Here is a 25,577-nt window from a genome sequence, read left to right as displayed (position 1 = left end):
TTAAGGATAAGAACTTTAAGTGGGCCTAAGTCATAGAGGATGTGGATTTGCTCTGCCTCACCCTTCAGTAGAAACCCAGGGTCCTTCTCTCTCTGTGAACAGGCCTCAGGCTGGAGGGCAGCTTCTCTCAGGGGACTCTTCCTGTTGGCAGGGTCATGTCACCAGGCTCCCTTGCCCCAGGGAGGGTGTTGAATATCCTGGTAAATCCAGTAGCGTGTCTCCCTGATGAGCACAGGGAGCTGTGTCATTACATACTGCTGCCAGCAGTGAGGAGAGCACAGAACAGCTTGGCAGTGCATGTTGGTGCAGCAAACCCTTAAAACATGTACTGACTCTTTAGGAATATGCATGGTGAACATTAATCCCAGACATTGTTGGAAACACTGCTCATTTCCTCTTTTCAATGGGGTGGCTTTCAGACAGCTTACATCACAGCTGCTGTGTGGCCCTGGCAGATGCTTTAAATGAGCCAAGAGCCACAGACAAGCTGGGTGGGGGTGGGGGTGGGGAGCATCTGTATACCCCAGAAGTGATTACCTTGTCCTTCTGCTGGGAGTGTCCCCTTGGCCCTTCTCACGTCCATGGGGCCTGTGGAGCTGTTGCAGCCTGATGTCCTGGGGCTGTCCCGGCCCCTCTGGCTCTCTGGACTTTTTATTCCTTTAATCAGGGACATTGGTGGGGTCATATTTTGGGGTGGGGCATCATCACCTTCCAGAGCAAAAGGAGAAAAAGCACAAGTGAGAATTTCTGAATCGGCAAGAAGGAGAAAGAACCTTTTTTTTTGACTTGGTTGATAGCTCCTTGTGCTTAGGCTGGTTTATTCCAATTGTTCTTAAATTTGTCCCTCTTTTCTAGCCCTGCTAAGGAGTGGAGGCCAGGTGTCTCCCATGGCCAAGGTGGCTAGCTAGAACAGTGGTCCTTCAGTTGGGGAGCCTGTAAGCACTGGGAGGACCCGAGCAGTGGTTATTGTTCTCATCTTGTTCACAGGCTCCTGAGATAGAAAAAAGACTAGAGAGGCTATGAGAACCTTCTAGACCAAACTCTCAAATTAGAAAGCCCCCATCTTGGGGCTCATGGGATTGTTGATTACAGAGTTTCAACCACAAAGCAATTTTTCTACGCAGAACCAACGATCACTTGGTTCCTCAAGGTTATAAAGTACAAAGTAACACCTTCCAGATGATAGAGGGTAATGGGATTGATGATAATGCTACACAAAGCACATCATTCCCTTCACTTCTGTTCTCTTCCTCCAGCTCTTTTTCAAAATCAGTAGGGACTATTCTAGGAAGGGTGAAACCCAGTAATCTAAGTGATTGAGACCTTGTCTTAATCTCAGAGAGTGGTCTTTATTTCACATTTAACACACTGTTGCTGTTGTGTTTCAAAGCTGGCTTCACACACAACTTCAAAGTATCATAGGCTACTTATTTATTACAAAGGGAAAATGTATCTTTACAATGGAGAAATCTAGTAGACACGACCTTTAACTAAATAATGAAATTTAACATCCCCTATAATAAAACAAATTATAACAAATGAAATAAATATGAAGGGATATTTTGTGTCTCTTGATGTGATTGCTGGGAAGGATGTATTGTCACTTACATACTCTTCTTGCCAAAAATGTTGCATCTGAATCTAATCACAAGGAAACAGACAAATCAAAATTGAGAGCAATCTGAAAAGCAACTAGTCTATCCTCTTCAAAAATGTCAAATGTCATGAAGAACAAGATTCTAAAGACATGGGACAATTAAATACAATACATGATCCTGAGTAGAGTCCTGGATTGCTTGGGGGGAAAAAAACTATAAGGAACATTATTGGTATAATTAGGAAAATTTGAATATGGACTATGTATTAGAAAGTAATATTGCGGGGCACCTGGGTGGCTCAGTCAGTTGAGAGCCTGACTTCGGCTCAGGTCATGATCTCACGAATTGTGGGTTCGAGCCCTGCGTCAGGCTCTGGGCTGACAGCTCAGAGCCTGGAGCCTGCTTCCGATTCTGTGTCTCCCTGTCTCTCTGCCCCTCCCCTGCTTGTGCTCTGTCTCTCTCTCTCAAAGGTGAGTAAACATTAAAAAAAATTAAAAAAAAAAAAAAGAAAATAATATTGCATCAATGTTAGTTTTCTTGAGTGTGGTAATGACATTGTGTCTATGAATGAGAAACTCATTGCTCTCAGGAAATATGTGCTGCTAAAGGAAGAAATACACAAAGTCTGCAATTTAATCTCAGGTGGTTCATCAAAAAAATATATATGGTGTATATGCATATATAAAATCTTGTTTTATTTTTATGATATTAGAGGTGAGATTATCCAGGGCTAAGCAAATAAATGGGTATATGCAACCTCTAGCAATGGGGCAGTTCTGCTTAGCAGCTTTAGGAACCTTGTAAAAAAGATTGTCACGGAAATCTTGCCTTTTTAGACTCTTCTTTATGCTTCTACCACTAGGTTGGGTCACATACTGAACTAACTCACACCAACATATCAGGGACTTCTCAGACCAGGTTCCCTCTGGCAGGGCGGCAGACGATGCACAAGCTCTAGATACCTGGTGAACATGGCAGCTCAAAACAAGTGGAGAGCAGTGTGAGGTGAGCAATACCAAAGATGAAATTTACCAATATTGCCACTGATCTCAGTGGCTCAGACTGTGCACCTGACGTTGAGACCCAAAGTTGGAAAGCTGCTTTCCTACCTGTTTGCACACAGAGCAACCCTTGCCCACATCTAGATTTTTTTTTTTTTTTAAGGAAACTTCAGAGTCTTTAGGATGATTAACTCTCACTTAAGAGATAGAGTAAATGAGCTCTTTCCCCAATAATCAAAGGAAGCTTTCAATACTGAAACATCTCAAGAATGTTCTGACCTGTTCATTGTATTGTTAATTCTGAAAGACAGTGTAATGGGTAGGAAGACAGATTCGGGCATCAGAAGGCCTGAGCTCCTATCCCAGCTAGGCCACTTGTAATTGTGTGACCTCAAACAAGTTACTTATCTTTCAGGCCTTCAGTTTTCTGATCTCTGAAATGAGGGTAAGGTTGTTGTGAGGAGTAAATGAGATAAACTAAGGTACCTGGCACAGAGGAAGAACTCCATAAATATGAATGCTCATCCTTTTACTTTTCATTAGCACCCGTCAGAGACCACTCAGCATTTATCATACAGTCATCTCGCCCATTGGAAAGGACGTTCGGTTTTGTGAAAATGAGGGGCTTTCTAAATATGACCCATTACTTCCAACCTATCAACACATAAAAGATTCCCTTAGGTATACTCATATGTATAGTTTCAAATGTCCATGTGATGTCTTGAAAAATTGAAGTCTTTTATTGATATTATGACTTTTAATGAATAAATAAATATTCTTAAATTGATTAGAAATGGAATTTCATTGGCTAAAAACATAACTATAAAGCATGCAGCAAAGTTTTAGTAAGTCTGGTGCTGTTTTACATCTGCAACCAGAAACTGTTAGTAGGGTGATGATTCAGTGAGTAAGTTGCATGAACTAGACACTAAGTTGGTCTTATAATAGCACTTTGGTGAAGACAGCCGCTGCCTGAACTAAGCCATTTTCGAGTGGCAGGGGAGCAACTGGCTTCCCTTCCAGCCTCCTTCTTCATGGCTGAGGTTCCTTGTGTGTCTTGCCTTGCTTCCTTTCGGGGTGAGAGTCCTGTGGGATACTGGAGGGAATGAGTAGCTACCTTGAGGTGAGAGCATGTCCCTGCCCGTGTCCACTGGGAGATGCACTGTTAACTCCCTTGGCTTTTCTAGGGATGCATGCTTCATGGGAGGTTTCCGTAAAGCCCTGACCTTTTCTTCTGTTTCTGGTCCTGACTCAGGGTGTGGAGCACCTAGGAGACAAGGAGAAAGCCAAGTTTTGTAGATGTCTGTGGTTTTTGCCAACTGTCTCTTCTTTTTGGGGACCCATCTCTCCCCTGCTCACACTATGTGGTTTGGGTGGAGCTGTGTCCATTCCCTGACTCTGGGGATGGGCGTGTGACTGGCTAATGAGCACATTTCATTGTCTTAGCTGCAATGATTGGGTCCAGGTTGGGCATGCAACTCAAGCCTGGCCAATTAGAGGCAATTCTGGTACTTTTGCAAGAGCTTTTAAGGGGCATATCCTTTCTAGTGGGGTTAACAGATAAGAGATTAGCATGAAAATGCAGGAGGCCAGGGCATTTGGGTGGTTTAGTTGGTTAAGCATCCAACTCTTTTTTTAATTTTTTTTTAACGTTTATTTATTTTTGAGACAGAGAGAGACAGAGCATGAACGGGGGAGGGGCAGAGAGAGAGGGAGACACAGAATCTGAAACAGGCTCCAGGCTCTGAGCCATCAGCACAGAGCCCGACGCGGGGATGGAACTCACGGACCATGAGATCATGACGTGAGCTGAAGTCAGACGCTCAACCGACTGAGCCACCCAGGCGCCCCAAGCATCCAACTCTTGATTTTGGCTCAGGTCACAATATCACGGTTTGTGGTTTTGAGCCCCATGTCTGGCTCCGTGCTGACAGTGTGCAGAGTCTGCTTGGGATTCTGTCTCTCTCTCTCTCTCTGACCCTTCCCCCTTGTGTGCACTCTCTCACTCTCTTTCTCTCTCTAAAAAAAATAAACTTAAAAAAAAGAAAAAAAAAAACCAACCCATGCAGGAGGCCATCTTTACTACCATATGGGGACATGTGAATATGATCAGAAGGCATCGACTTCTAGATTTTACCCTTTTTCTTCCTTTAAAAAATGTTCTCTGAAGATGATGATTCTGAGGAGGGTAAACCATGATTTAGGAGACATTTACATTAGGGAGACCCACATCCAAGTGCCTGCCTGAGTTCCCTCAGGAACACCTAAACACAGGTGATCTACCTCTTCTGTGTGACTTTTCTTTTGAGGGATGTTGGGTGTGGAAATGAATCTCCACTGGGAAGATAAAGAGTTCTGCTGGAGGTTCATTGGCTTTAAATGGACTCCTCAGGGGGTTCAGGACTCTGGGTGGTTCTTCTGAGATGGGAGGTAGTTTCAAAGCCTTGGGCACCTGGAGAAAATTTGAAAACAAAACAAAACCCAACATGGCAGGTATTTAAAAACTGCTGCTTGCAGAGGACAAACAACACTGTATCTTCTTGTATCTCTAGCACCAGGTGCTGCTGGGTGTGACGTAGCTTCAGTACCCATGGCTGAGAAGTAAAGCCGACCAACCGACTAACCGGGGAGCTGGCTGTATGATCAGAGTGGTGCCGCTTTGCTTCTTGGGAACTGGGAAATGCCCCTCCCTTAATCCATCCTTTGATTCCTCTGAGATGTATAAACATGATAAATTCGACAGCCTTCAAGACAAAATATAGTCTTTCTTTGTCTTGCAGCCGAGGAAACTAAGCCGGGTTGGAATGATATAGCTGAGATTTCTGTGTATGGAAAGTGAGGAATCCCTGTGTGTGTTGCTAAGGGAAAAAAGCAAGGTACAGAACATTGACTGTGCAACATTTTAGGTTACAAAGAGCAGAAAGTAGGAATATGCATTTGTGTTTGCTTACTTCATGTAAACTCTTTAAGCCTCAATTTCTTTTTCTGTAAAATGGGAGTAATCATACTTGCTACCTCATAAGGTTGCTGTGAGTACAGAATGAGCTAATTACACGTAGTTACAATAATGTTTGGGATTAGAATTTTTCATGGGATATTTCTTTGAGAGAGGCTCTTCTCTCATTAGGTATAATCTTGCCACTTGAAGAATATCTAGGTATCTTCACATTTCTGCAATAGAAACATAGCTGAAAATGAATCACCATGTGACAGAATCAGTGGCAACTTTAGCCCAATTTTTTGTGTCCAAAAAACCCCAAAATGTGTGTGTGTGTGTGTGTGTGTGTGTGTGTGTGTGTGTTCAGAGAGAAAGAGAGACAGGGAGAGAGAGAGAATGAGACATTGAGGGTAGTAGTACTTAGGGTCTCCTCTTTCCAGTTACTCAAAAGTTACTGAGGGGAGCCTGGGTAGTTCAGTCAGTTGAGTGTCTGACTTCAGCTCAGGTCATGATCTCACAGTTCATGAGTTCGAGCCCTGTGGTGGGCTCTGTGCTGACAGCTTGGAGCCTGGAGCCTCCTTTGAATTCTGTGTCTCCATCTCTCTGCCCCTCCTCCATTCACACTCTGTCTGTCTGTCTGTCTGTCTCTCTGTCTCTCTCTCTCTCTCTCAAAAATAAATAAACATTTAACAATTTTTTTAAAAAGTTGCTGAAAATTCCTCCTTTTAGCTTGCAGCTTTTAACATATGAACTTGGCTCTGTGAAATGTATACGTGTTCTGGGTTTCAAGGAGTTCAATTTCACAGGAGGAAAAAGAAAACTGTTTTTCATTTTGTGTGTGTGTTCAAAGAGAAAACAATGATCAGAAACACACGCAAACACCCTACATGTTTAGAGTTGGATGAGGAAGGAAATTCAACCAAGTATATGCAGGATGATATTTATAATTTTGAGACATTAAGAAAATGATTAACCAAGTGTATGCACATAGGATCTTTATGTTCCTAGAGACCTTAACTGTCTAGGTGCCAGCTGCCCACCAACTGCCCTTTTCTGAATACTGACCTTGTGCATTTTGTTTGACAAGGTTTGCATTGAGAAATCTATGTGGAAATCCAAATGATTTGTGTGAGGTATGCTGACAAGCCAAGCCTTAATTTCTTTATTCCAATTAAAACTTTATATAGAGTTTTAATATAGTGGAAAATACTGCCTTCCTCTGCTAAACCATATACAAGTGTTGAAGGAAAAGACTCCTGTCTTCTGAGCCTGCCTTGGTTCTGGGCTGACCTGGGGTATGAAATCAAGGCTTTCCTTAGGCATGCAGTGACTCTGGCAGATCAGGCCTACTGTTTACCCTGGTTCAAAAGGAACTGGGGAAGACAGAGGACTTTCTGGTATGGATGGGAAGGTTTAGATCAGGTTAGATACAGGAAATCTGAGAAAATCCTGAACAGACTGACAATAACCTCCCTCATCGACACCAGGACCACCTGGAATGCCCATGGCTCCTCCAGTGTCACTTCAGAGGACGAGTCCCCACAATGAACTAACATTGCTATAGTTCCCAATCCAAGACAAGATACTTTCACAAAAATGCATCAACTCATTTCATCCTTCCATCAGCCCTGTGAGGTGGGCATTATTATCTGTGTGCACAGATGAGGTCACTGCAGTTCAGAGGGCTTGAGTTCATGCAACTGCTACAGGCAGAGCATTCCAGAGTCCCCACTTGTTCCTGCTCAGCACGGGTACCTCCAAACCATGGAAGACCCACATAGAATTGCAAGGCAGGATGATGCCAGAGACAGCTAGGAACATTCTCGGGGGAAATGGTGTACTTGACTTTTGAAAAGGTTGATAAACTTGCCAAATTTACTGTACATTTTCAAAGCTGACAGATCCTCAAGCAAATCCATTGCTAAATTCAAGATCTCTAGCATTTTGAGTTTGAAGTGGGTCAACTGCTTATAAGCTCAAATTCCATCCTTACAAATTTACAGATAACCCCCAACCCCTTAATAGCACAAAGGACTCTGTTGCCACCAGAGTGCGGTAATATCATATGCTTTAAGGTAGAACTGGGGCAGCTGAAACTCCTTGTAGTGCACCATTTTCAACATTTAGTAAATTACTACAGCTTTATTCTAGCTGCACATGATGAGCTCAATAGCAAGTAGGGCCAGTTCTCTGAGACATCCCTTTTAGTTGTCTCATTGCTAGATTGAGATTAATCTTTTAAGAGCAAGCATGCATGCACATGTGCACATGCACACACACACACATACACACAACCTTTTTCTTCTTCACTTCCCCAGCTGTGTTTTTCTCTGAGCAAGTGGCAGGTGCTATAGGAGGGAAAAGGCATCTTTCAGCAGGAGGCTCCTGTAACAAGTGGCTGCTTCTGCCCTTGTGGAGTTTTATATTCTCTTGTCTGTCTGTAGAAATAGGATGGGAATGAGAACTTATTAGTTGCAGGTATGTGGACAGGCAGTTGACTTTCAACTTCTATCACTTTGGGGTTAATAGGAATAGAGGCAAGGACAGGCACTGAGACAGCTATGGCTTTGGCTGAGGCAGGTTCAGGGAGTCCTAATCTCATTACCTGTGTTGGGTTCTTGCTGGCAAGTCAGGTGATGGAGAGAATGATAATAATAGTAGCAGTTAACACATACTAAGTACTAAATATAGGAAAAGAATTATACAAAGTATTTTATGTGCAATAACTCACTTAATCCCCACAATAGTCTTATGAAGGGATTATTCTTATCCCCAATCTACAGGTGAGGAAACTGAGCCTCAGCAAGATCAAATAACTTGCCTAAGATCACAACTGGAAAGTGGGGTTAAACCCAGGCGGTCTAATTGCAGTATGCGTGTGCTTAAGTACTAGGCAAAAAAGGGGGTTGTCAGTCTTGTTGCCACCTTCGACTGGGCTTTGTTACTTTGTAAGATAAAAGACATGAGGAAGTGATGCTCGGCATGCCTCAGTGTTCTTAAATGAACTCTGCATGATTAGGGTTACCGATATTAACAAGCAAGACGTTTGGCTTCTTACCGCTGAGATCTGCCTTTCTATTGGGGAAGGCCCCTCCATAGAATGTAATGTGGGATTTGTCACTCAGGAGCCAAGAATGATCGATGCAGGCATGCCCAAAGGCCCTTCTGGAGGTTTGCTGTATTTTTTCATTGTGGCTCTCCTTTGAAGTGTGTATACGAGGGTGATTCTCTATTGATGTGTCCTAGGGAATGACAGATACACATTCCTGTAAACAGGCTTTGTAAAGGAATAGAGCAGGTTCCTTTAACAGTCAGACCTTGTGCTAGACTGTAGTTCCAAGGAAGAAATCTCCTTTGCAGCCTCGGAAGAAAAACATGGTTGTAATAGCAAGATCTCTAATGTTGTTTGTTATAATAAAACATTTTACTATTCATAGAGGAGGAATGACCTTTAACCATGCCTGACATATAGTACTTTCTTTTTCTTTCATATAGTGCTTTCCTGAAAAAAATTTTAAAAAACGAAGCTCTATGATCCTTATCTCTATGCATTGTAAAAGGCCACTCCCTTTGCCCTTCTGCCATGTGGCACCTCTCTTCTCCCCCTTTCCAGCTCACAGTGACCTTCTTGTAAGTCAACTGAGCTTGAAGATAGGAGCATGTGTTGTCTATATTGCTCTGAACCACTGTCATCTTACGCACGCGTACACACACACACACACACACACACACACACACACACCTTAGAGTTTAGAAAGCATTTTTACATTTTAATGGATTTAATCCTCATGGTAGCTAGTGAGTATGTATGATAACAGATCCATTTTACAAAATAAGTAATTCAGGCTCAGTTACGTTTCTTTATCAGGCTCACCACAACTAGTCATATCCGGGATTCAAACCAAGGCTTTTCCAACTGTAAGGCCAAGAGCTCTTTTCTAGAAGACTCCAGTTGCCTAGATGGGGCAAAGAGTGTAGGGAGACTCTGTGGTTAAAGAAATTTGGAAAACCATGTGTTAAAGTTAAACCAGCTACTTCACCTATAGAACTTCCCCAAATGGTTTATATTCAAATGTGTCCTGTGACTTTCTGGGAGGAGGATATGGATATGTCCCAAATGTATATGGCCACAAAATTCTTTTTTTCATTGAGCAGCTGGCAGTGTTCCACATGTGACCCTTTGGAAAACAGTGGTCAATAGGCTTGAAGTACTCTTCCCTTCTCTGGATGAACCCCAAGAAATGGTGAAGGGAGGGAGCATCCCCTCTGGAGTCAAGAAGAACAATGACACAGGGGAGCCTATTAGAAATGGTACCTCTGCCTGGGTTTCATCTTCCTGGCATGGCTGCTTCCTGAGTGGCAGCAAGTGAATCCCCTGGCTGTGATTCTTGGCTACACAGCCCTCATCCATGCGTCCACCAGTCCCAGCTTCCCCTTCATCCAGGCCCTGCTGACCTGCAAAGGTGAACAGTGCATCAGCCTTGTAAAGCCAGAGATGGGCATGGTACTGTTAGCTGCTTCCAAACTGCCTCCCTTCTTGCTCCTCTGAGCAAAAGTGTTGATCAAGGCCTTTGTTCCCCTTCCTTTCTTGTTTCTGCATTTCTGCTTGTGCTTATATGGAGGTTGGCTTATAGCCAGGTCTATAGAACAGAACTTCACTGGGATCCAGGAGGCTCAGGATTGAGTCTTCATTTCTTGGACTCAGTTTCCTCCTCTGTAAAATGGGGATACTGATTTCTTTTGCCTTTGCTTCCTTACAAAGTTGTCTGGCACTCAAAGAAGGAACATGCTGGCCCTTTGCAAACTGTGAGGGACTGGAGGGTAACAGTGGTGTGATTATGGTGGGCTGACCAGCAGTCCTGCTCTGTTGTCATTGAGATGTTCAGTCTGAAGCACTTGATTTCCTGGGCTGTCTGCTGGTTGTTTACTTGTGGAAAAGCCTTTGCTGAATGCACTGTGATGGACGGCTGCTCAGCTCTCTGAACTTACCCTGTCTGTGCAACCCTCAGGAAGGATCTGAGTCAACAGATGACTCCAGCATAGTTAACAAATCTTTCATCGATGGGGTAAAGGGTCCTGCAGCTATTTTCATCACTTACTCAAGGTAGATTTATTGCTGAAACGATCTGGCAAACCTCCCTTGTTGGAGCTGTTTTAGCAACACCTCTACTCTTGGCATGCCTCTGCATATAACAATGTGGGGCTGACTTTCAACCAGGGGCTCTGGAAGCCTTTCAGGGGCCCTGTATATGTTGGAACTCCAGACTTCTGGAGGCTCCCAGCCAGCCTTACCTTCCCTCTTTACCCCCAACCCTTGTCATTCCCTTACATCATTCCCATCCTTAGTGTCAGTGGGTCAAAGGCCAAATGCCCACTCAATAGGCTACTCCCTCCCTCCAACTCTCCTTCCTCTGACCATTGGCTCCTGAGAGCTTCTCTGGGGTCTGAGCCAAAGCTGAGAATGTTGGTGGAACAGAGGCAGACTCAGGCTTATGTTTAGAGGGGTCTGCTCAGGTTTTAGTGGCCCAAGAAAGCCTCATGAGCCCTGGGACCTCTCAATCTGAGGAGGCCCAGGGCCACATTAGGTCTTCCCCCAAGAGGACCTCAAGTCCATACAGAGTGTGGCACTAAAGACCTTTTTGTGTGTTCTAGAATGATCCTTTGGAGCCAAGCCAGACTTCAGGTCCATTCTTCCTGGTCAGATTCACCTGGAACCAAATATATTTCTGAGAGTAGGGGAAGTGAAACTCTGGCCAAGTGGCCACTCGCTTATATGGTAAACTGTCTAAACTAGGGCAGAGGGCACTGTAGGTAGGGGGATATGGAGAAGCATTCTTCCCTTTGGCTGTATTCTAGGTGATGTTGAATATATGACTCAATCTATGCAAGGGAAACCAAGATTTTTCTCAATAAACATCATCTCTGGCTCATTTGCTTATGCTTAATAGAAACAGGTGTGCAAGGAAGGTATTGGAATTTCAGTTGTTGAAATAAGACCACAAAACTTGGTGTCTCTGTCTCAAAATATGAATCCAGATTATCCAAATAATGTGAATTTGGTTAACAATTTAGAGGTCTTAGAGAGCCTTATTATTATTATTATTATTATTATTATTATTTTACCTCTTTTGTGATTTTTAACAACAACACAGAGAAGGTGGAATACCATTACTCCATTTTACAGATGAGCAAACTAAGGATGCAGGGAGCATAAGTGATGTGACCAATATCACATTGTTGGAGGAATCTTAGATTTGCAGCTGGGATTTTCCTACTTTTCCAAATAAAGTGGAAAAGAGAGGGAAGCCAAGGGGAGATGAAGTTAAAACCAATAAAACAATCAGTCAGCATTCAAGTTACAGCCTCTGAGCTGTTTTTACTTCTTTACAAATTGATTTTTGATCCTTGCGATTTTGAGCATTTGAGCATTGCAATTAGTTAGTAATTATGCTTGAAAACACAAGGCAGGGAGGTCTAGAACTAACATTTATTGAGCACTTACTATGTGCCAGATACTACTTTATGCCATTTAACTCCAACATCCAACCCTATGAGGTGAAGGTGGGTGTGGTCATCTCCATTTTATAAGTGAGGAAACTGAAGCCCAGAGAGGTCACATGGCTTGAGATCTGGTGCTAATGGTCACATATTTAATTATAATTCTATATGTCCTCTGTTTTCTTCCTGCTTATTACAACTCCTTGGCATATGGGATTAATTAAGGAAATCGCTTGATCCCTTAGGTGTGTAGTGTTGATCCACTCCCAGAATAAAAGTACTGCAGTCCCCTGTCCAGTATTTATAGACCCTAGGGGGGCGCCTGGGTGGCTCGGTCGGTTAAGCGTCCGAGGTCGGCTCAGGTCACGATCTCACGGTCTGTGGGTTCAAGCCCCGCATCGGGCTCTGTGCTGACAGCTCAGAGCCTGGAGCCTGTTTCAGATTCTGTGTCTCCCTCTCTCTCTGCCCCTCCCCTGTTCATGCTCTGTCTCTCTCTGTCTCAAAAATAAATAAATGTTAAAAAAATTTTTTTATAGACCCTAGGGCATCAAAGTCTAAGGATATTAACTGGAGACAGTAGGATTTTGCAGAGTGCATAAGGCAATGTCAAAATTGGGTGCTACCTGGGGAAGGACCCATTCCCAGGACATGGGTGGCCCAGAAACTTGATCTCTTCAGTGTCCCAGAATCAATTGGTCTGGATGTTGACCCACATTAGCAAAGTGTAGAGTGACTCTATAAACCAGTGTATTAATTTACAAAGAGAAATATAATTGCCTGACCAGCATATTTCCTATAGATGAGCTACATGTGGACAAGGTTATGACCAAAATTCCATGGTTCCAGAGTCAAGTCTTAAGGGTGGTGTATGGCAGGAATGTTTAATGGCACCAGGCTCTGAGAACCTGCCACATTCTTCTCCATTCATTTGATAGACCAGATATTCTACTTATCCTGGCCAGATCTTTTTCCAAGGACAGGGCTCAGGTAGGCACTACCATAATTTCTGGAAAAGTACTTCTTCATTTCAGAAAAATTAGCTTCATATGATGTTAGTCTCTTGTTCTTACCTTCTCTTTTCTCAAAAACCCTGGCACTAGACAATGCCTTATTCTTTGTCCATTAGTGCTACCCAGTCATCTTTCCCTATTTCTCCTTAGTAAAGGCAATTTCTGGCTCTTTTAATGCTGCAAGTTCCCAAGAATATTACTGATAAGTAAAATGTTCATAGTACTGAACAACTTACAGACAATTCACAATAATTTTCTGTACACTAATGAGGCAAGACTCATCATGTTCATTACAGAGATGAGTAAACAGAAGTTCAAAGAGGTTAAGTGACTTAGTCAAGATCTTACATTTAGTAAGAGAAAGGACAGGCATTGCTCCAAAGCCTGAATTTTTTCTTATAACATTGCCACAAAACCATAGAATTAAAGAATATTAGAGTAGAATAGGCTTAAGAAATCATCTAAAATCTAGAGTCTAGTCTTGCACTGTTTAATACAGTAGTCAATAGCCACATGTGGCTGTTTAGATGTAAGTTAGTTGTAAGGAGGTAAAATTTTAAACCTCAGTTTTACAGTCAACACTACCTTCATTTCAAGTGTTCAATAGCTGCGTGTGGCTAATGGCTACTAATTGGATAGCACGTATTATAGAACAATTTATCATTATAGGAAGTATGTTTGGATAATGCTGGTCTAGACTCTAAAGACAATGAAACCCAGGATCCCTAGAACTTATTTTGGTGAACTCCATTTTAAATTGTTAAAAATTCAAATATTTGAGATCTCGTCATAAAATCAACATGTACCTTGTTCAAAAGATTTTCCTTGTTGAATCCAAAATGAAGGGAAGACAGGCAAGAGATGGTATTTCGGGGGTACACCTGAAAGATCCTGTTGTGGCCTGAGATTCTTTGGTACATTAAGTTGACTGTCCTGGAGCAGCACAGAATCCTTGATGTATCCTAAAGAGTATTGGTAGAGTTATTGGCCAGGAGTTATTGGTAGAAAGAGTGGTCACCGGTCCAGAGGTCTTGGAGATAACTACAAGGTTCCCCACTTGCACTAGTCTTGGCCTTGGACGTTGCCCATTAGAGAAGACAGTTAGTAGATGGGAGGGATTAAAAATCAGATAGAACCCATAGAGGGTTCTCTGTTCAGTGTCTTTCATGCTTCTGGTCCTGTGCCACATATGTGTTTCTTCCACTTCACCATTCCCAAGAACTGGGTCTCCCTGGTGGAAGAAACATGGCTGCTTCTTTGGGTTTGGGTAAAAGGCTCCTCCTGCTTCAGGGGGAGAATCTAATGGTTTTTACTGGATGTATCCTACTTGCTACGTAGGCCCCATGATTCTCCATTCAGTCATTCTACAATTATTTATTGGGGGTTACCACTGCTAGGCAGTGGGATAGACGCAGAAGAACCAGACATAGGCCTCTTTTAAAGGCACTAATAGTCTGTTGGAGAGATGAAGCTCTTCTGCGTTCAATTGTTTGGCCCCAAATGTTGATGTGATATAAGGTCAGAAAATAAGGAGCTCAATATTGGCTAGAGTTGTCAGAGAAGCATTTGTAGAAAATGTGGGTCTGAAGGGTGTGGAGGTGTTATCATTGGGGTGGAAATATGGGACCAAAGAACATACTGGGATTATAAAGGTAATGAGCTCTGAGATGTGATGGAAGGGGTAGCCGAGGCCATTGGGCCAGTGATCTCATACCGCAGTATTGCTATTGTTCCCCCAACTTGAGGAGACATTTTCTTATCTTAAGAGGAGTTATTGTCCTTGAAGATGTTTGGGCCAGGCTCTGAGGCAGTGGTCTGCTCTGTCCTCTGCCCCACCCAAAGATAAACATATCTTTAGTTAAGAGGCTCTTTCTCACAAGTGTTAAATAAATGGAACTGCCTGCAATGCTGGGCCTGCCATGAAGGTAAAACCTACTGGACAAGCCCACACCTCATCTTCCTTCAAGTCATCACTCATTGGGGAAATAGTTGTTTTCTCTCCTTTTCCAAGGTAAACCTATAAAGTAAGAAGAAAGTCAGTCTTCTTGTGGTCCTGTTTGTGCTGAAGAAATGGCAAACATGCAGTGGGCACTGGCAAAGCCTACTTCTCACTCCTCTCATCCCCAGTAGGTTTGCCAAATAAAATATGGGATGTCCAGTTAAAATTGAATTTCAGATAAACAATGAATACTTTTTTAGCAGAAATATGTACCAAATGTTGCAAGTTTTACTCTGTGTGTGTGTATCTATCTGTGTGGGTCTCTGTTTATTTGCTAAATCTCTGGCAATTTGAATCCCCAGTAGTTTCCTGTTTTCATTTTCAAGCCTTTACAGAGTGCATTTGGGGTCTCTGTTCAGCAGAAGGGTGTCCATCTCCTAAGTGGATGATGCTGGAGAGCTGCCATCTTTAAGAGGAGGAAGCCTAACATTTCTACTTCCTGGAGGATCTGGGATCACCTCAGAATGGGAACTAGGGAATATTGGGGTGAATGTGGAGCTGGCGGTATGAGGAGATCTGCCTTCTGGTCCCAGCTTTGCTTTTGGCTGAATGACTTTGGGCAAATTATTTTGTCCCCTGGGCCTCTTTTCTTTATCTTGTAAAAGAGAGGGATTGATTGGAGGATCTGAAGTCTCTGAGTAGAGAAGGTTGGGAAGAAAATTCTGCTTAGGATGTACAGTGTGAAGGTCCTAAGGGGAGCTAGAGAGAAGGCAAAACTTCAGGCTGTATGTTCCTCTGCAAATGTTGGGGAGGACAAAAGGTAAAAGGTATGATAGAGGCTCTTAGCTCCCAAGCTTGAGCACCTTTGCCTTAACACAAAATTGGACCTAAATTCTGATGTTTCAGGACTTGATGGAAAAAAGACTCTCACACCAGAAGGCAGGGCAGCTCAGGATGTATGTCCTCCCACTGCCCCACTGACCTGCACATTGGAGCCTGTACATTGTGTCAGGGGGCCATGTCCGCAAGAGGCCTCGGAGGTATCTCTTGGCTGAATACCCAGGCTGCATCTGCCGTTGGGCCTGGCTCTCTGGTTGGCTTCGGAAGTGGAGGTATGGTTGCCAGGTTCTGTCCTGCTCCCTCTGTGGGGACACCATGGAAATAGCATGGCTGCTGAGCCCTGAGCCTCCCAGTGATACAGGCTGGTTAGCACAATCCTCATCAGTACACTGGGAGACTCCTGGAAGGTGCCTAAAGGCACAGATGCCTCAGCCAACAGACATAAACCAAGAGCCCACAGAGCAAAGCTCTGAAAGGCCCCTGTAGATTTTCAGTTGGAAGGAGAAGGAGAAATGAGAAATTCCAGACCCCATCTTGAGACAAAGCATCAGAAAAGAATAAAGAGCTTCAAAAGAAAACACATTACTTAGTTCAGCCTGTGGAAAGAATTTTAGCACCTTAAAAAGTGGCCCTGTAGGGCAATGGGAAAGTCAGCTCAACAAGTCAGCATCAGCATTTAATGTTTGTAATATGAATAATGGAACAGACAAACTATGTTCATGTTAACGGGAAGCCTTGCGTTTTGAAAATATCTGGCTCTGCTGCATTTCATTTCAGCCCAGGAGAATTTTCTGGGAACCTACCTGCCAAAGTCAGTTCCACTGTGCAAGACATCATGTGGAATAAATGTGAATAAGAACATCTTACACTTGGCCGGGGATATATATTCTACAGAGAACTTTCACCTCATTATAATCCTTTAATGTGGATGAGTTAATACTATAACTACTTAAATGATGCAGAAACTCTCTAACTATGATCAGTTAAGCACAAGAATAGCAAACATGAGGACTTGTGTTGACATCTATCCTCCTCCCCCTTGTCTGTGGTAGACATCACCAATCAATCATGACATTCTTGACTGATGAGCAGTTTGTGATTTGAGTCCTTCTCTTAAAGAATTTTTTAAAAACAGGCATAATTAAGATATAATAACATGCACAGGGCTAAAATGTTCAGCTTAATAAAATCTGACAATTGTATACACCTCTGTAACCATCACACAAAACAAAAATATAGCCCAGAAAGATCCCTCATGCCACTTCCTGGTCAATTTCTCCCCACCCATCAGGTAATCACCTTTGTCAGGTGAGGTCAGTAAGCCAGTGGCCTGAGCTACTTTGCTGTATCCTGCCAAAATTTATCAAAGAAGGCTTATGTTTAAATTTTAAAAAGTAGGAAAAAAGAAAAAAAATGTGATGGAAATATAGAACGTGCCTGATGGGGAGAGGAAGTCCTTAGGATTTGGGTTCTTGCTCTGGTTTGCTCCAGTTCGATGTATTCAGGAGATCAAAATGCCACAGAAAGACAGCCCACAGCTGTAGCTGAGCATTCAAGACCACCAGAGACTCTTCTTCAGCTAAAGAGAGAGCTGGGAAGCCAAAGGCCATAGGATAAAGGAATATCTCTGCTGGGAAGAGAGAAACAGGTATCCAGGACATTCATTCATTCATTCATCCATTTTATTCATTCATACATACAGTGCATCAAACAATATGTCAGGCACTGGAGAAAAAGGGACAAATAAGATTGATAACTAACAAAATAATTTGAGTAACAGAGAAAAGAAAGCATGGCTAATTACTCAATTGGTTGTCCTCTTTAGGAATTTGTAAATTAAACGAATGTTTGGAATCCAAACACAAAGCATCAACTGGTCTCTGATGTCTGAACATTTTATGTGGCAGGTACTTCAAGTGCAAAAAGACCCTGAAAAATTCAGTCCCACATACATCTTGAGGCTTTTTCCAGAGGATAAGAAAGAGAAGGATTATAGGGAGGGCAATGCCCTTCCTTGCCCTTGGCAGGGAAGCTGTAGTCGATGACATTGTCCAGCAGCAGAATGTTCAGGCCATGGGCTGCCAGGTCCATCACGATAAGGATGGAGCACTTGCCATGGGTGAGCTTGGAGAGGTTGATCTTGCGGGCCGTCTGGTCCCGGGCACTGTGGATGTGGGCACAACTCACCCCCTGGGTCCTCAGCAGCTCGCTGAGGTACTCCGCGTCGTGCTTCGTGGCCACAAGCACCACCGTCTGGTCCTGGGGCTTCACGACTGTGTGCAGCAGGTGGAGCAGCACGGTGGCTCTGGTGTCCTTGCGCCACAAGGAAGAAGGAGGTCTTGAGCTGCTTGTTGAGTTTGGCATCCACACTGAGCCGGACAAGCACGGGCTCCGTGAGGCCCGCCCGGGGAAACCCCACCAGCAGTTTGGGCAGCATGGCCGAGAACAGGACCGTCTGGTGGCCCCCAGGGAGGTGGCAGATGATTTCCTGCCGCTGCCTGGCAAACCCCATCTCGAAGAGCCTGTCTGCCTCATCGAACACTGCATACTCCACGCTCTGCAGCTTCAGGTTCATCTCCACAGCCACATACACCAAGCACCCAGGGGTGGCAATGATTATGTCGGGATTTTCATGCAGGGCTGCAAACTGGCCTTTGTTCTTGTCCCTGCCCAGCATCAGGCAGTCCTGAGGCAAACTGATTCAAGTTCTCTCTCATTCCATTTTTTCATTTGGTCATGTAGTCGTCTTTACTGAGCACCATCTTTGTGCCAGGCACTGTGGTAAGCCCTGGAATATGGAGCCATTAGATCTTTCTGGGTGAATTGGAACTTCATTTCCTCCGTGTAAATCTTTGCTTCAAATGACTTCTCTCTGCCACAAGACTGAGCCTCCTCTGAGAGTCTGTGGGCCCTATGTAGATAGCATGATGCACATGTTGATCTGGGCAAGAACCCCTGATTGTTTCTCTTTCATGGGTATTTTTGAAGTTATCAGCTTGGTTCTGGAGCTTTACTGGGAAGTTTGCTAAATGGGGCAGGGTGTTGCCAAGAAGAGTTAGAAAATCCTTTGTCCTGGAATTTGGGGTATTTAGATACATTTTTGCCTGTAGTTTGAAAGCTGATCTTGCCTCTGTATTAGTTTCCTATTGCTGCTTTAACAAATTACCATATACTTAATGGCTTTAAACAATAAAAATTTATGATCTTATAGTTCAGGAAGTCAGAAGTTTAAAATAGATCTCACTGGGCTAACATCAAGGTGTTGACAGGGCCCTATTTTCTGTGGATGCTCTAGTGGATAATCTGTTTCTTGGCATTTTCCAGTTTCTAGAGGCTCCTTGCTTGTGACCCCTTCTTCCATCTTCAAAGCTAACAAAGTTGGGCTAAGTCCTTCTCATGCTGCTCTCTCCTGGTTCTCCCTTTTGATTCCTTCTTCCACTTTTAAGGATCCTTGTGCGTATACTGAGCCAGCCCTGATAATCCAGGATAATATCTTTGTTTTAAGGCCATTTTATTAGCAACCTTAATTCCATCTTCAACCTTAATTTCCTTTTGCCACTTAACCTAATATATTCATATGTTCCAGGGATTAAGACATAAACAACTTTGAGAGTCATAATTTTGTCTAGTACAGTTTCTTTAAATTTTTTCTAGTTTTCTGGTTTTTCTTAATAGTTTCTCAAATCATGCCTGTGAAGTTGGTTGGTAAATTTCACATCTTATTGGATAAACTGATGCAATGAGAGAGGCCCAGGGCTTGCTTAGGGCTACCAAGAAGACAAGTCAGGGTTGAGTCTATTCACTCATTTCCAAGGTGTGGAGTCTACGGCCATACCACCCTGAACACATCTGATCTCATCTGCTTTCGGAAGCTAAGCAGAGTCAGGCCTGGTTAGTACTTGGTATGGGAGTCCAAGGTGTGAAACAATATGTTAAGTAGAAAAAAGCAAGATACAAGAGAGAATGTAAAGTACAATTACAATCTTATAAAAATATATTTTAGAAGTATATAATCATGGTGGAAAGACTAGAAGAAAATATATTAAAATTCTAATAACAGTGGTGATAGAGTGTTGGGCATAAGATTGCAGCTAGTTTTTTTCTTCTTCCTTTTTTAAAATAAAATAGGGGTGCCTGGGAGGCTCAGTCAGTTAAGCGTCCTACTCTTGGTTTCAGCTCAGGTCATGATCTCGAGGTCTGTGGAATTGAGCCCTGTGTTGGGCTCTGTGCTGGCAGTGTGGAGCCTGCTTTCTCTCTCTCTCTCTCCCTATCCCTCTCTGGCCCTCCCCCACTCACATGCACTTGCTTACTTGCTCTCAAAGATGAATAAATATACTTTAAAAAATCAGCAGTGGTTAGATAATATTAATAAATGGAAAACATGTTAAAAATTAATTTGTTTTATTGCACCCACCCTCCTCTCATATGTATAATCTCAGTTCCTTCTCCAACATTATCCTGGACCTCTAACTGCCAGAAGTTACTATAAAACCTAAAAGGAGACAGAAGGGAGCCAGGAAGGGAATTTCTGGAACAGGGAAATGAGTGACAGCAGGAGGCTGGCTGTGATGTTTTCAAACTTTTCAGGTCTGCCTTGGCTTTGCCAATCAACTCCAGCTCTGGTTTCTTCTGAAATGAGTAATTAGTGTGCAGAGTGGCCTGTTATCTACACTCCACTAGAGTGCTTCCTCTAACAAGGGACTTTCTCTGGCCAGCCATGTTCCCAGTGCTCACCGGTCCTCCATGTGCAGAGGAGAAAAGGGGACCCCAGCACCTGTCCCCATCCCTGCACTGGCTGTCATGTCCACCCTGGACCCAATGATGGTAGGTGACGGTTTGCAAAGAATGGAAGGAGCTGGTGCAGGCTGTGTTCCTGCTCAGCAGATATGGGGTGGCAGGGTTCCAGGTTCCCCAGGAAAGCAAGAAAGGCCTGGACAGCCAGCTGCTTTCTTACCACAGATGGTGGCCAGTCTTTGTGTGCAGAAGTCGACAGAGGGATGAAGAGAAAAGTCCAGAAATCCCAGGACTGGCAGGCAAATCCCTGTACAACTTGACGCCACCCTCTTTTTCCAGCTAAGAGCCATTCCTGTCTAATTTCCCTGACTATCTTCCCTCTATGCCTTCACTTACCTATAACTGGATAGTTACTCTACACTTATTTTTACCACAAGACTCAGCTCAAATTCCCCCTCCTCCAAGATATCACTGTGGTCACTCTAATCTGGTCCTTGACCAGATTGCACACCCTTACTGGGTAGAGGCTATGGCCTCTCCCTGACACACTCTGGCAACTAATATGTTCATCTGACAACTATTTGTTGAGCATCTGCCATATGTCAGGTACTGTTCTAGGCACTGACTAGTTAATAAGTAGTCAAGATGTTAAAAAATAAATAAAACTTCAAAAGTATTTGTTTATTTATTTATTTATTTATTTATGTATTTATATGTTTATTAAAAAATGTTAATGTTTATTTACTTTTAAGAGAGAGAGAGAGTGTGTGTGTGTGTGAGCATGAGTGAGGGAGGGGCAGAGTTAGAGGGAGACACAGAATCTGAAGCGGGCTCCAGGCTCTGAGCTGTCAGCACAGAGCCCCACGCGGGGCTCAAACTCACAAACCGTGAGATCATGACCTGAGCCGAAGTCAGACACTTAACCAAACTGAGCCACCCAGGCACCCAAATGTCTATTTGTTTTAGAGAGAGAGAGAGTGAGCAAGTGAGAATGGGGGCGGGGGGACATAGAGGGAGACAGAGCATCCAAAGCAGGCTCCACACCGTTAGCACAGAGCGCGACGTGGGGCTTGAACTCATCATTGGTGAGATCATTACCTGAGTCAAAGTCAGGCTCTGAAACCACTGAGCTATCTAGGTGCCCCAAAGTCCAAACTTTAAAAGAGAGGGTGACCACCCGTTGTTGTTGCACCTGTGCAGGTGTGACTGGAGCCAGCCTTGGAGATGCCAGGTAAATGCAACTGGAGTAGAAGTCGGGGTGGGATGGGAAGGGAGAGATGTTCAGCCACTTGCAGCTGTGCCTGGGAAGTCTTCTCCACCTCCAGCCTGACTTCAATCAGCTTTGTGTAAACACTACCATTCTCAGTCAGTTGTTTTCTCTGCAGGTTTAATTTCTGTGATTCTGTGCAAATGATACTATCTCTCTCCCATATGTCTTTGGTGATGATATGTTCCTGGATATCAAGCCATTAAAAAGAGAATCATAAAGTCGTCTGAATTTTTCCAAAGTTGCAATGTTGTAACAGGGCTTGATTCTTGGCCAACAATTTAGCATCAAAGATTTGACGAGCCATATGTCACAAATGCAAAGGTGCAACAACTAGAATCAAAACCAGCAAAAATTAAGCTTTAGTTCTTATAAGAGCTTGGTCTGCCTGGATTTGAATCCTGGTTCCACCAGGATTACTAGCTGTGTGACTTTGGGGAAATTACTTGACCCATCTCTGCCTCAGTTAAGAAACTGTCAAATGAGCATGATAAAAGTATATACCCTACATGCAAAAAAATGAAGTTGGACCATTACCTCACAGGATCCACAAAAACTAACTCAAAGACCTGAGTATAAAAGCTAAAATTATAAAACTCTTAAAAAAAACATAGGAGAGGGGTGCCTGGGTAGCTCAGTCGGTTAAGCGTCGACCTCGGCTCAGGTCATGATCTCACAGTTTGTGGGTTTGAGCCCCGTGTTGGGCTCTGTGCTGACAGCTCAGAGCCTGGAGCCTGCTTGGGATTCTGTGTGTGTGTGTCTCACTCTGTCCCTGCCCTGTTTGCACTCTGTTTCTGTCTGTCTGTCTCTCTCTGTCTCTCTCTCTCTCAAAAATAAATAAACATTAAAAGAAAACACAGGAGAAAAGTTTCATGACATCAGATTTGGAAATAGTTTCTTGAATATGATGCAACTAGTGCATCAAAGAATACCATCAGCAGAGTGAAAAGGCAACCCAGAGAATGGGAGAAATTATTTACAAATTCTATATCTGATAAGGGATTAATATTCAGAATATATAAAGAACTCCTGCAACTCAAAAACAAACAAAACAAAACAGCCTTATTTTAAGAATGGACAAAGGACTTGAATAGACAGTTCTCCAATGAAGATATACACGTGGCCAATAAGGACATGAAAAGATGCTTAATGTGTCTTATCATTAAGAAAATGCAAATCAAAACCATGATGAAAGGCCACTTCACACCTGTTAAGATGGTTCTATTAAAAAAAAAACACACAAAAAACAACCCAGAATATAAAAAGTATCAGTGAGGATGTGGGGAAATTGGAACACTTGTGCATGGCTGATGGGAATGTAAAATGATGCAGCTGCATCTATGGAAAACAATAGGGCAATTCCTCAAAAAATTAAAAGTAAAATTACCATATGATCCAGCAGTTCTACTTCTGGGTATATACCCTAAGGAGTTGAAAGCAGGGACATGAACTGAGAGATATATATTTTTTAAGATTTTATTTTTAAGTAATCTCTACATTCAATGTAGGGCTCAAACTCACAACCCTGAGACCAAGAGTTGCATGCTCCACCAACTGAGCCAGCCAGACTCCCCAAACAGATAGGTATTTGTACACCCATGTGTATAGCAACCTTGTTCACAATAGCCAAAATATGGATGCAATCTAAATGTCTATTAACTGATGAATGGATAAACAAAACATGGTATATACATAGAGGACTATTATTCAGCTTAAAAAAAATGAAATTCTGATACATGCTACAACGTGAATGAACCTTGAAGACATTATGCTAAGTGAAATAAGCCAGTCACAAAATACTAAAAGCATAACTACTGTATGATTCCATTCAGATGAGGTACTTAGTCAAATTCATAGAGACAAAAAGTAGAATGATGGTTGCCAGTAGCTGGTGGGGAGGGGGAAATAGGGAGTTATTGTTTAATGGGTGCAGTTTTGCAAGATAAAGTAAGTTCTGGGGGTGCCAGCTGGCTCAGTCAGTGGAGCATGCAATTGTTGACCTCTAGGTTGTAAATTCGAGTGCATGTTGGGTGTAGAGATTACTTAAAAATAAAATGTTAAAAAAAAAGTTTTGGAGATGGATGGAAGTAATGGTTGTACAATGATGTGAATGTACTTACTGCCATTGAACTGTATATTTAAAATTGAATGGTAAATGTTATGTTATGCCTATTTTACAGCAATGAAAAAGTACACCCCTCATAAAGTTGTTGTGAGGATTAAATGAGATAGTAAGTATAAAGTGCTTAGAATAGTGATGGATATAATAGTGTTATGTGTTGGCCATTATAAATATTCTCAATCTAGTATACATGGGGATCAGTGGATGAAGTACATAAAGCCTAGAAAAATAGAAGTCTACTGAATCATATATATGGCTAACTGTGAACATATTACCTATAACCCAGATTAATTTGATGAAAATCTGACTTGCTTTCCTAGAATTGTAAATGGTTTTAAGGCATGTTTTGGAAGACCCAGATCTCTCTCTCTTTAAAAAAAAAATTTTTTTTTAATGCTTACTTATTTTTGAGAGAGAGAGAGAGACAGAGCACAGGTGGAATAGGGGCAGAGAGAGAGAGACACACACAGAATCTGAAGCAGGCTCCAGGCTCTGAGCTGTCGGCACAGAGCCCACATGGGGCTCAAACTCATGAGCCAGGATATCATGACTGAGCAGAAGTTGGATACTTAACCGACTGAGCCATCCAGGCGCCCCTCTCTCTTTTTTTTAAGTTTATTTTTATTTATTTTGAGAGAGAGAGAGCAAAAGCGAGAGAGAGTGAGCAAGTGGGGTAGGGGCAGAGACAGAGGAGAGACAGAATCCCAGGCAGGCTCTGTGCTGTCAGTGCAGAGCCTGATGTAAGGCTGGAACTCATGAACTGTGAGATCATGACCTGAGCCGAAATCAACAGATGCTTAACCAACTGAGCCAGCCAGGCACCCCTGGAAGAGCCAGATCTCTTTTTTAAAAAGGCTGTTAAAGCAAGAGAGATAATTCTTTTCTCTGGAGCATATGGAATCTTCAAAATGAGACCCTCTGGGAGTTAGGAGTGAGGCTTTGGAATCTGTTGTTCCGGTTCTAAGCCTAGCTCCACCCCTTAGATGTGTAACTTCGGGCAAGTTAATTAACTTCAAGCCCCAGTGTTTCCTCCTACAAAAAGGGGGTAAAACTAGCACCCAGATCATAGGCTTGTGCAAATTGAGTGTGGTTATGTAGATAAAATGCCTGGCATACATTAAGCACTCAATAAGTGCTGGCTATTTTTGATAATACCTTTGACTTCATTGTCATGGCTGAACCATGATTTGCTCTTGATCTTTCCTAAGTACAACTACTCAGGAGCTGCTCAGATGGAGGACACTCTGCAGAAGGAGTACAGTCAAATCACTCTGTCTCCCCTTCACTGCTTTGGTGCCTACTTGACAGTTTGTTGATAACCATTTGAGCTCTGATCACTTTTTAGGAACACCATTGAACAAGTAGCAGGTTATTGCAAAAGGAACTTCTTCTTCCTGATCTTTGGTTCAAACAGTAATTTGTTATTCTTCCTACTTTTCTATATTTTTCTATTTTGTATGATGAATCATTATGTTTAGAACAGAAAAATATATTTCTCACAATATTACTTGAAAAATAGTAGCCTGAAGATGCCTTCATGGCTTGGACATTGGCTGAAAACACCAAATGAAGAGTTAGGAGCATTCAGTATTGAGATGTGGAGAAAAATTAGGCAGTGTAGAATGCATAA

The 25,577-nt window shown here is 42.8% G+C and overlaps 1 protein-coding gene across 2 annotated transcripts in view; it reads right to left on the bottom strand.

The window, feature by feature from the left end:
• The window catches only part of KIAA2012 (KIAA2012 ortholog), a 109,451-nt gene that overhangs the window by 75,886 nt on the left and 7,988 nt on the right, over nt 1–25,577 (bottom strand). For both annotated transcript variants that reach the window (XM_030325534.1, XM_030325535.1), the window contains exons 3-10: nt 15,967–16,126; nt 13,852–14,007; nt 9,853–9,992; nt 8,596–8,779; nt 7,833–7,975; nt 4,883–5,051; nt 3,717–3,866; nt 538–708 (exon numbers count right to left, since the gene is read on the bottom strand). In XM_030325534.1, coding sequence (XP_030181394.1) covers nt 538–708; nt 3,717–3,866; nt 4,883–5,051; nt 7,833–7,975; nt 8,596–8,779; nt 9,853–9,992; nt 13,852–14,007; nt 15,967–16,126 — 1,273 coding nt within the window. The remainder of the gene's footprint in view (nt 1–537; nt 709–3,716; nt 3,867–4,882; nt 5,052–7,832; nt 7,976–8,595; nt 8,780–9,852; nt 9,993–13,851; nt 14,008–15,966; nt 16,127–25,577) is intronic.

Source organism: Lynx canadensis, chromosome C1, assembly GCF_007474595.2.
Source record: "Lynx canadensis isolate LIC74 chromosome C1, mLynCan4.pri.v2, whole genome shotgun sequence".
Classification (NCBI taxonomy): domain Eukaryota; kingdom Metazoa; phylum Chordata; class Mammalia; order Carnivora; family Felidae; genus Lynx; species Lynx canadensis.
The sequence above is the reverse complement of the archived record's forward strand: the minus strand, read 5'-3'. Positions and strand labels throughout refer to the sequence as shown.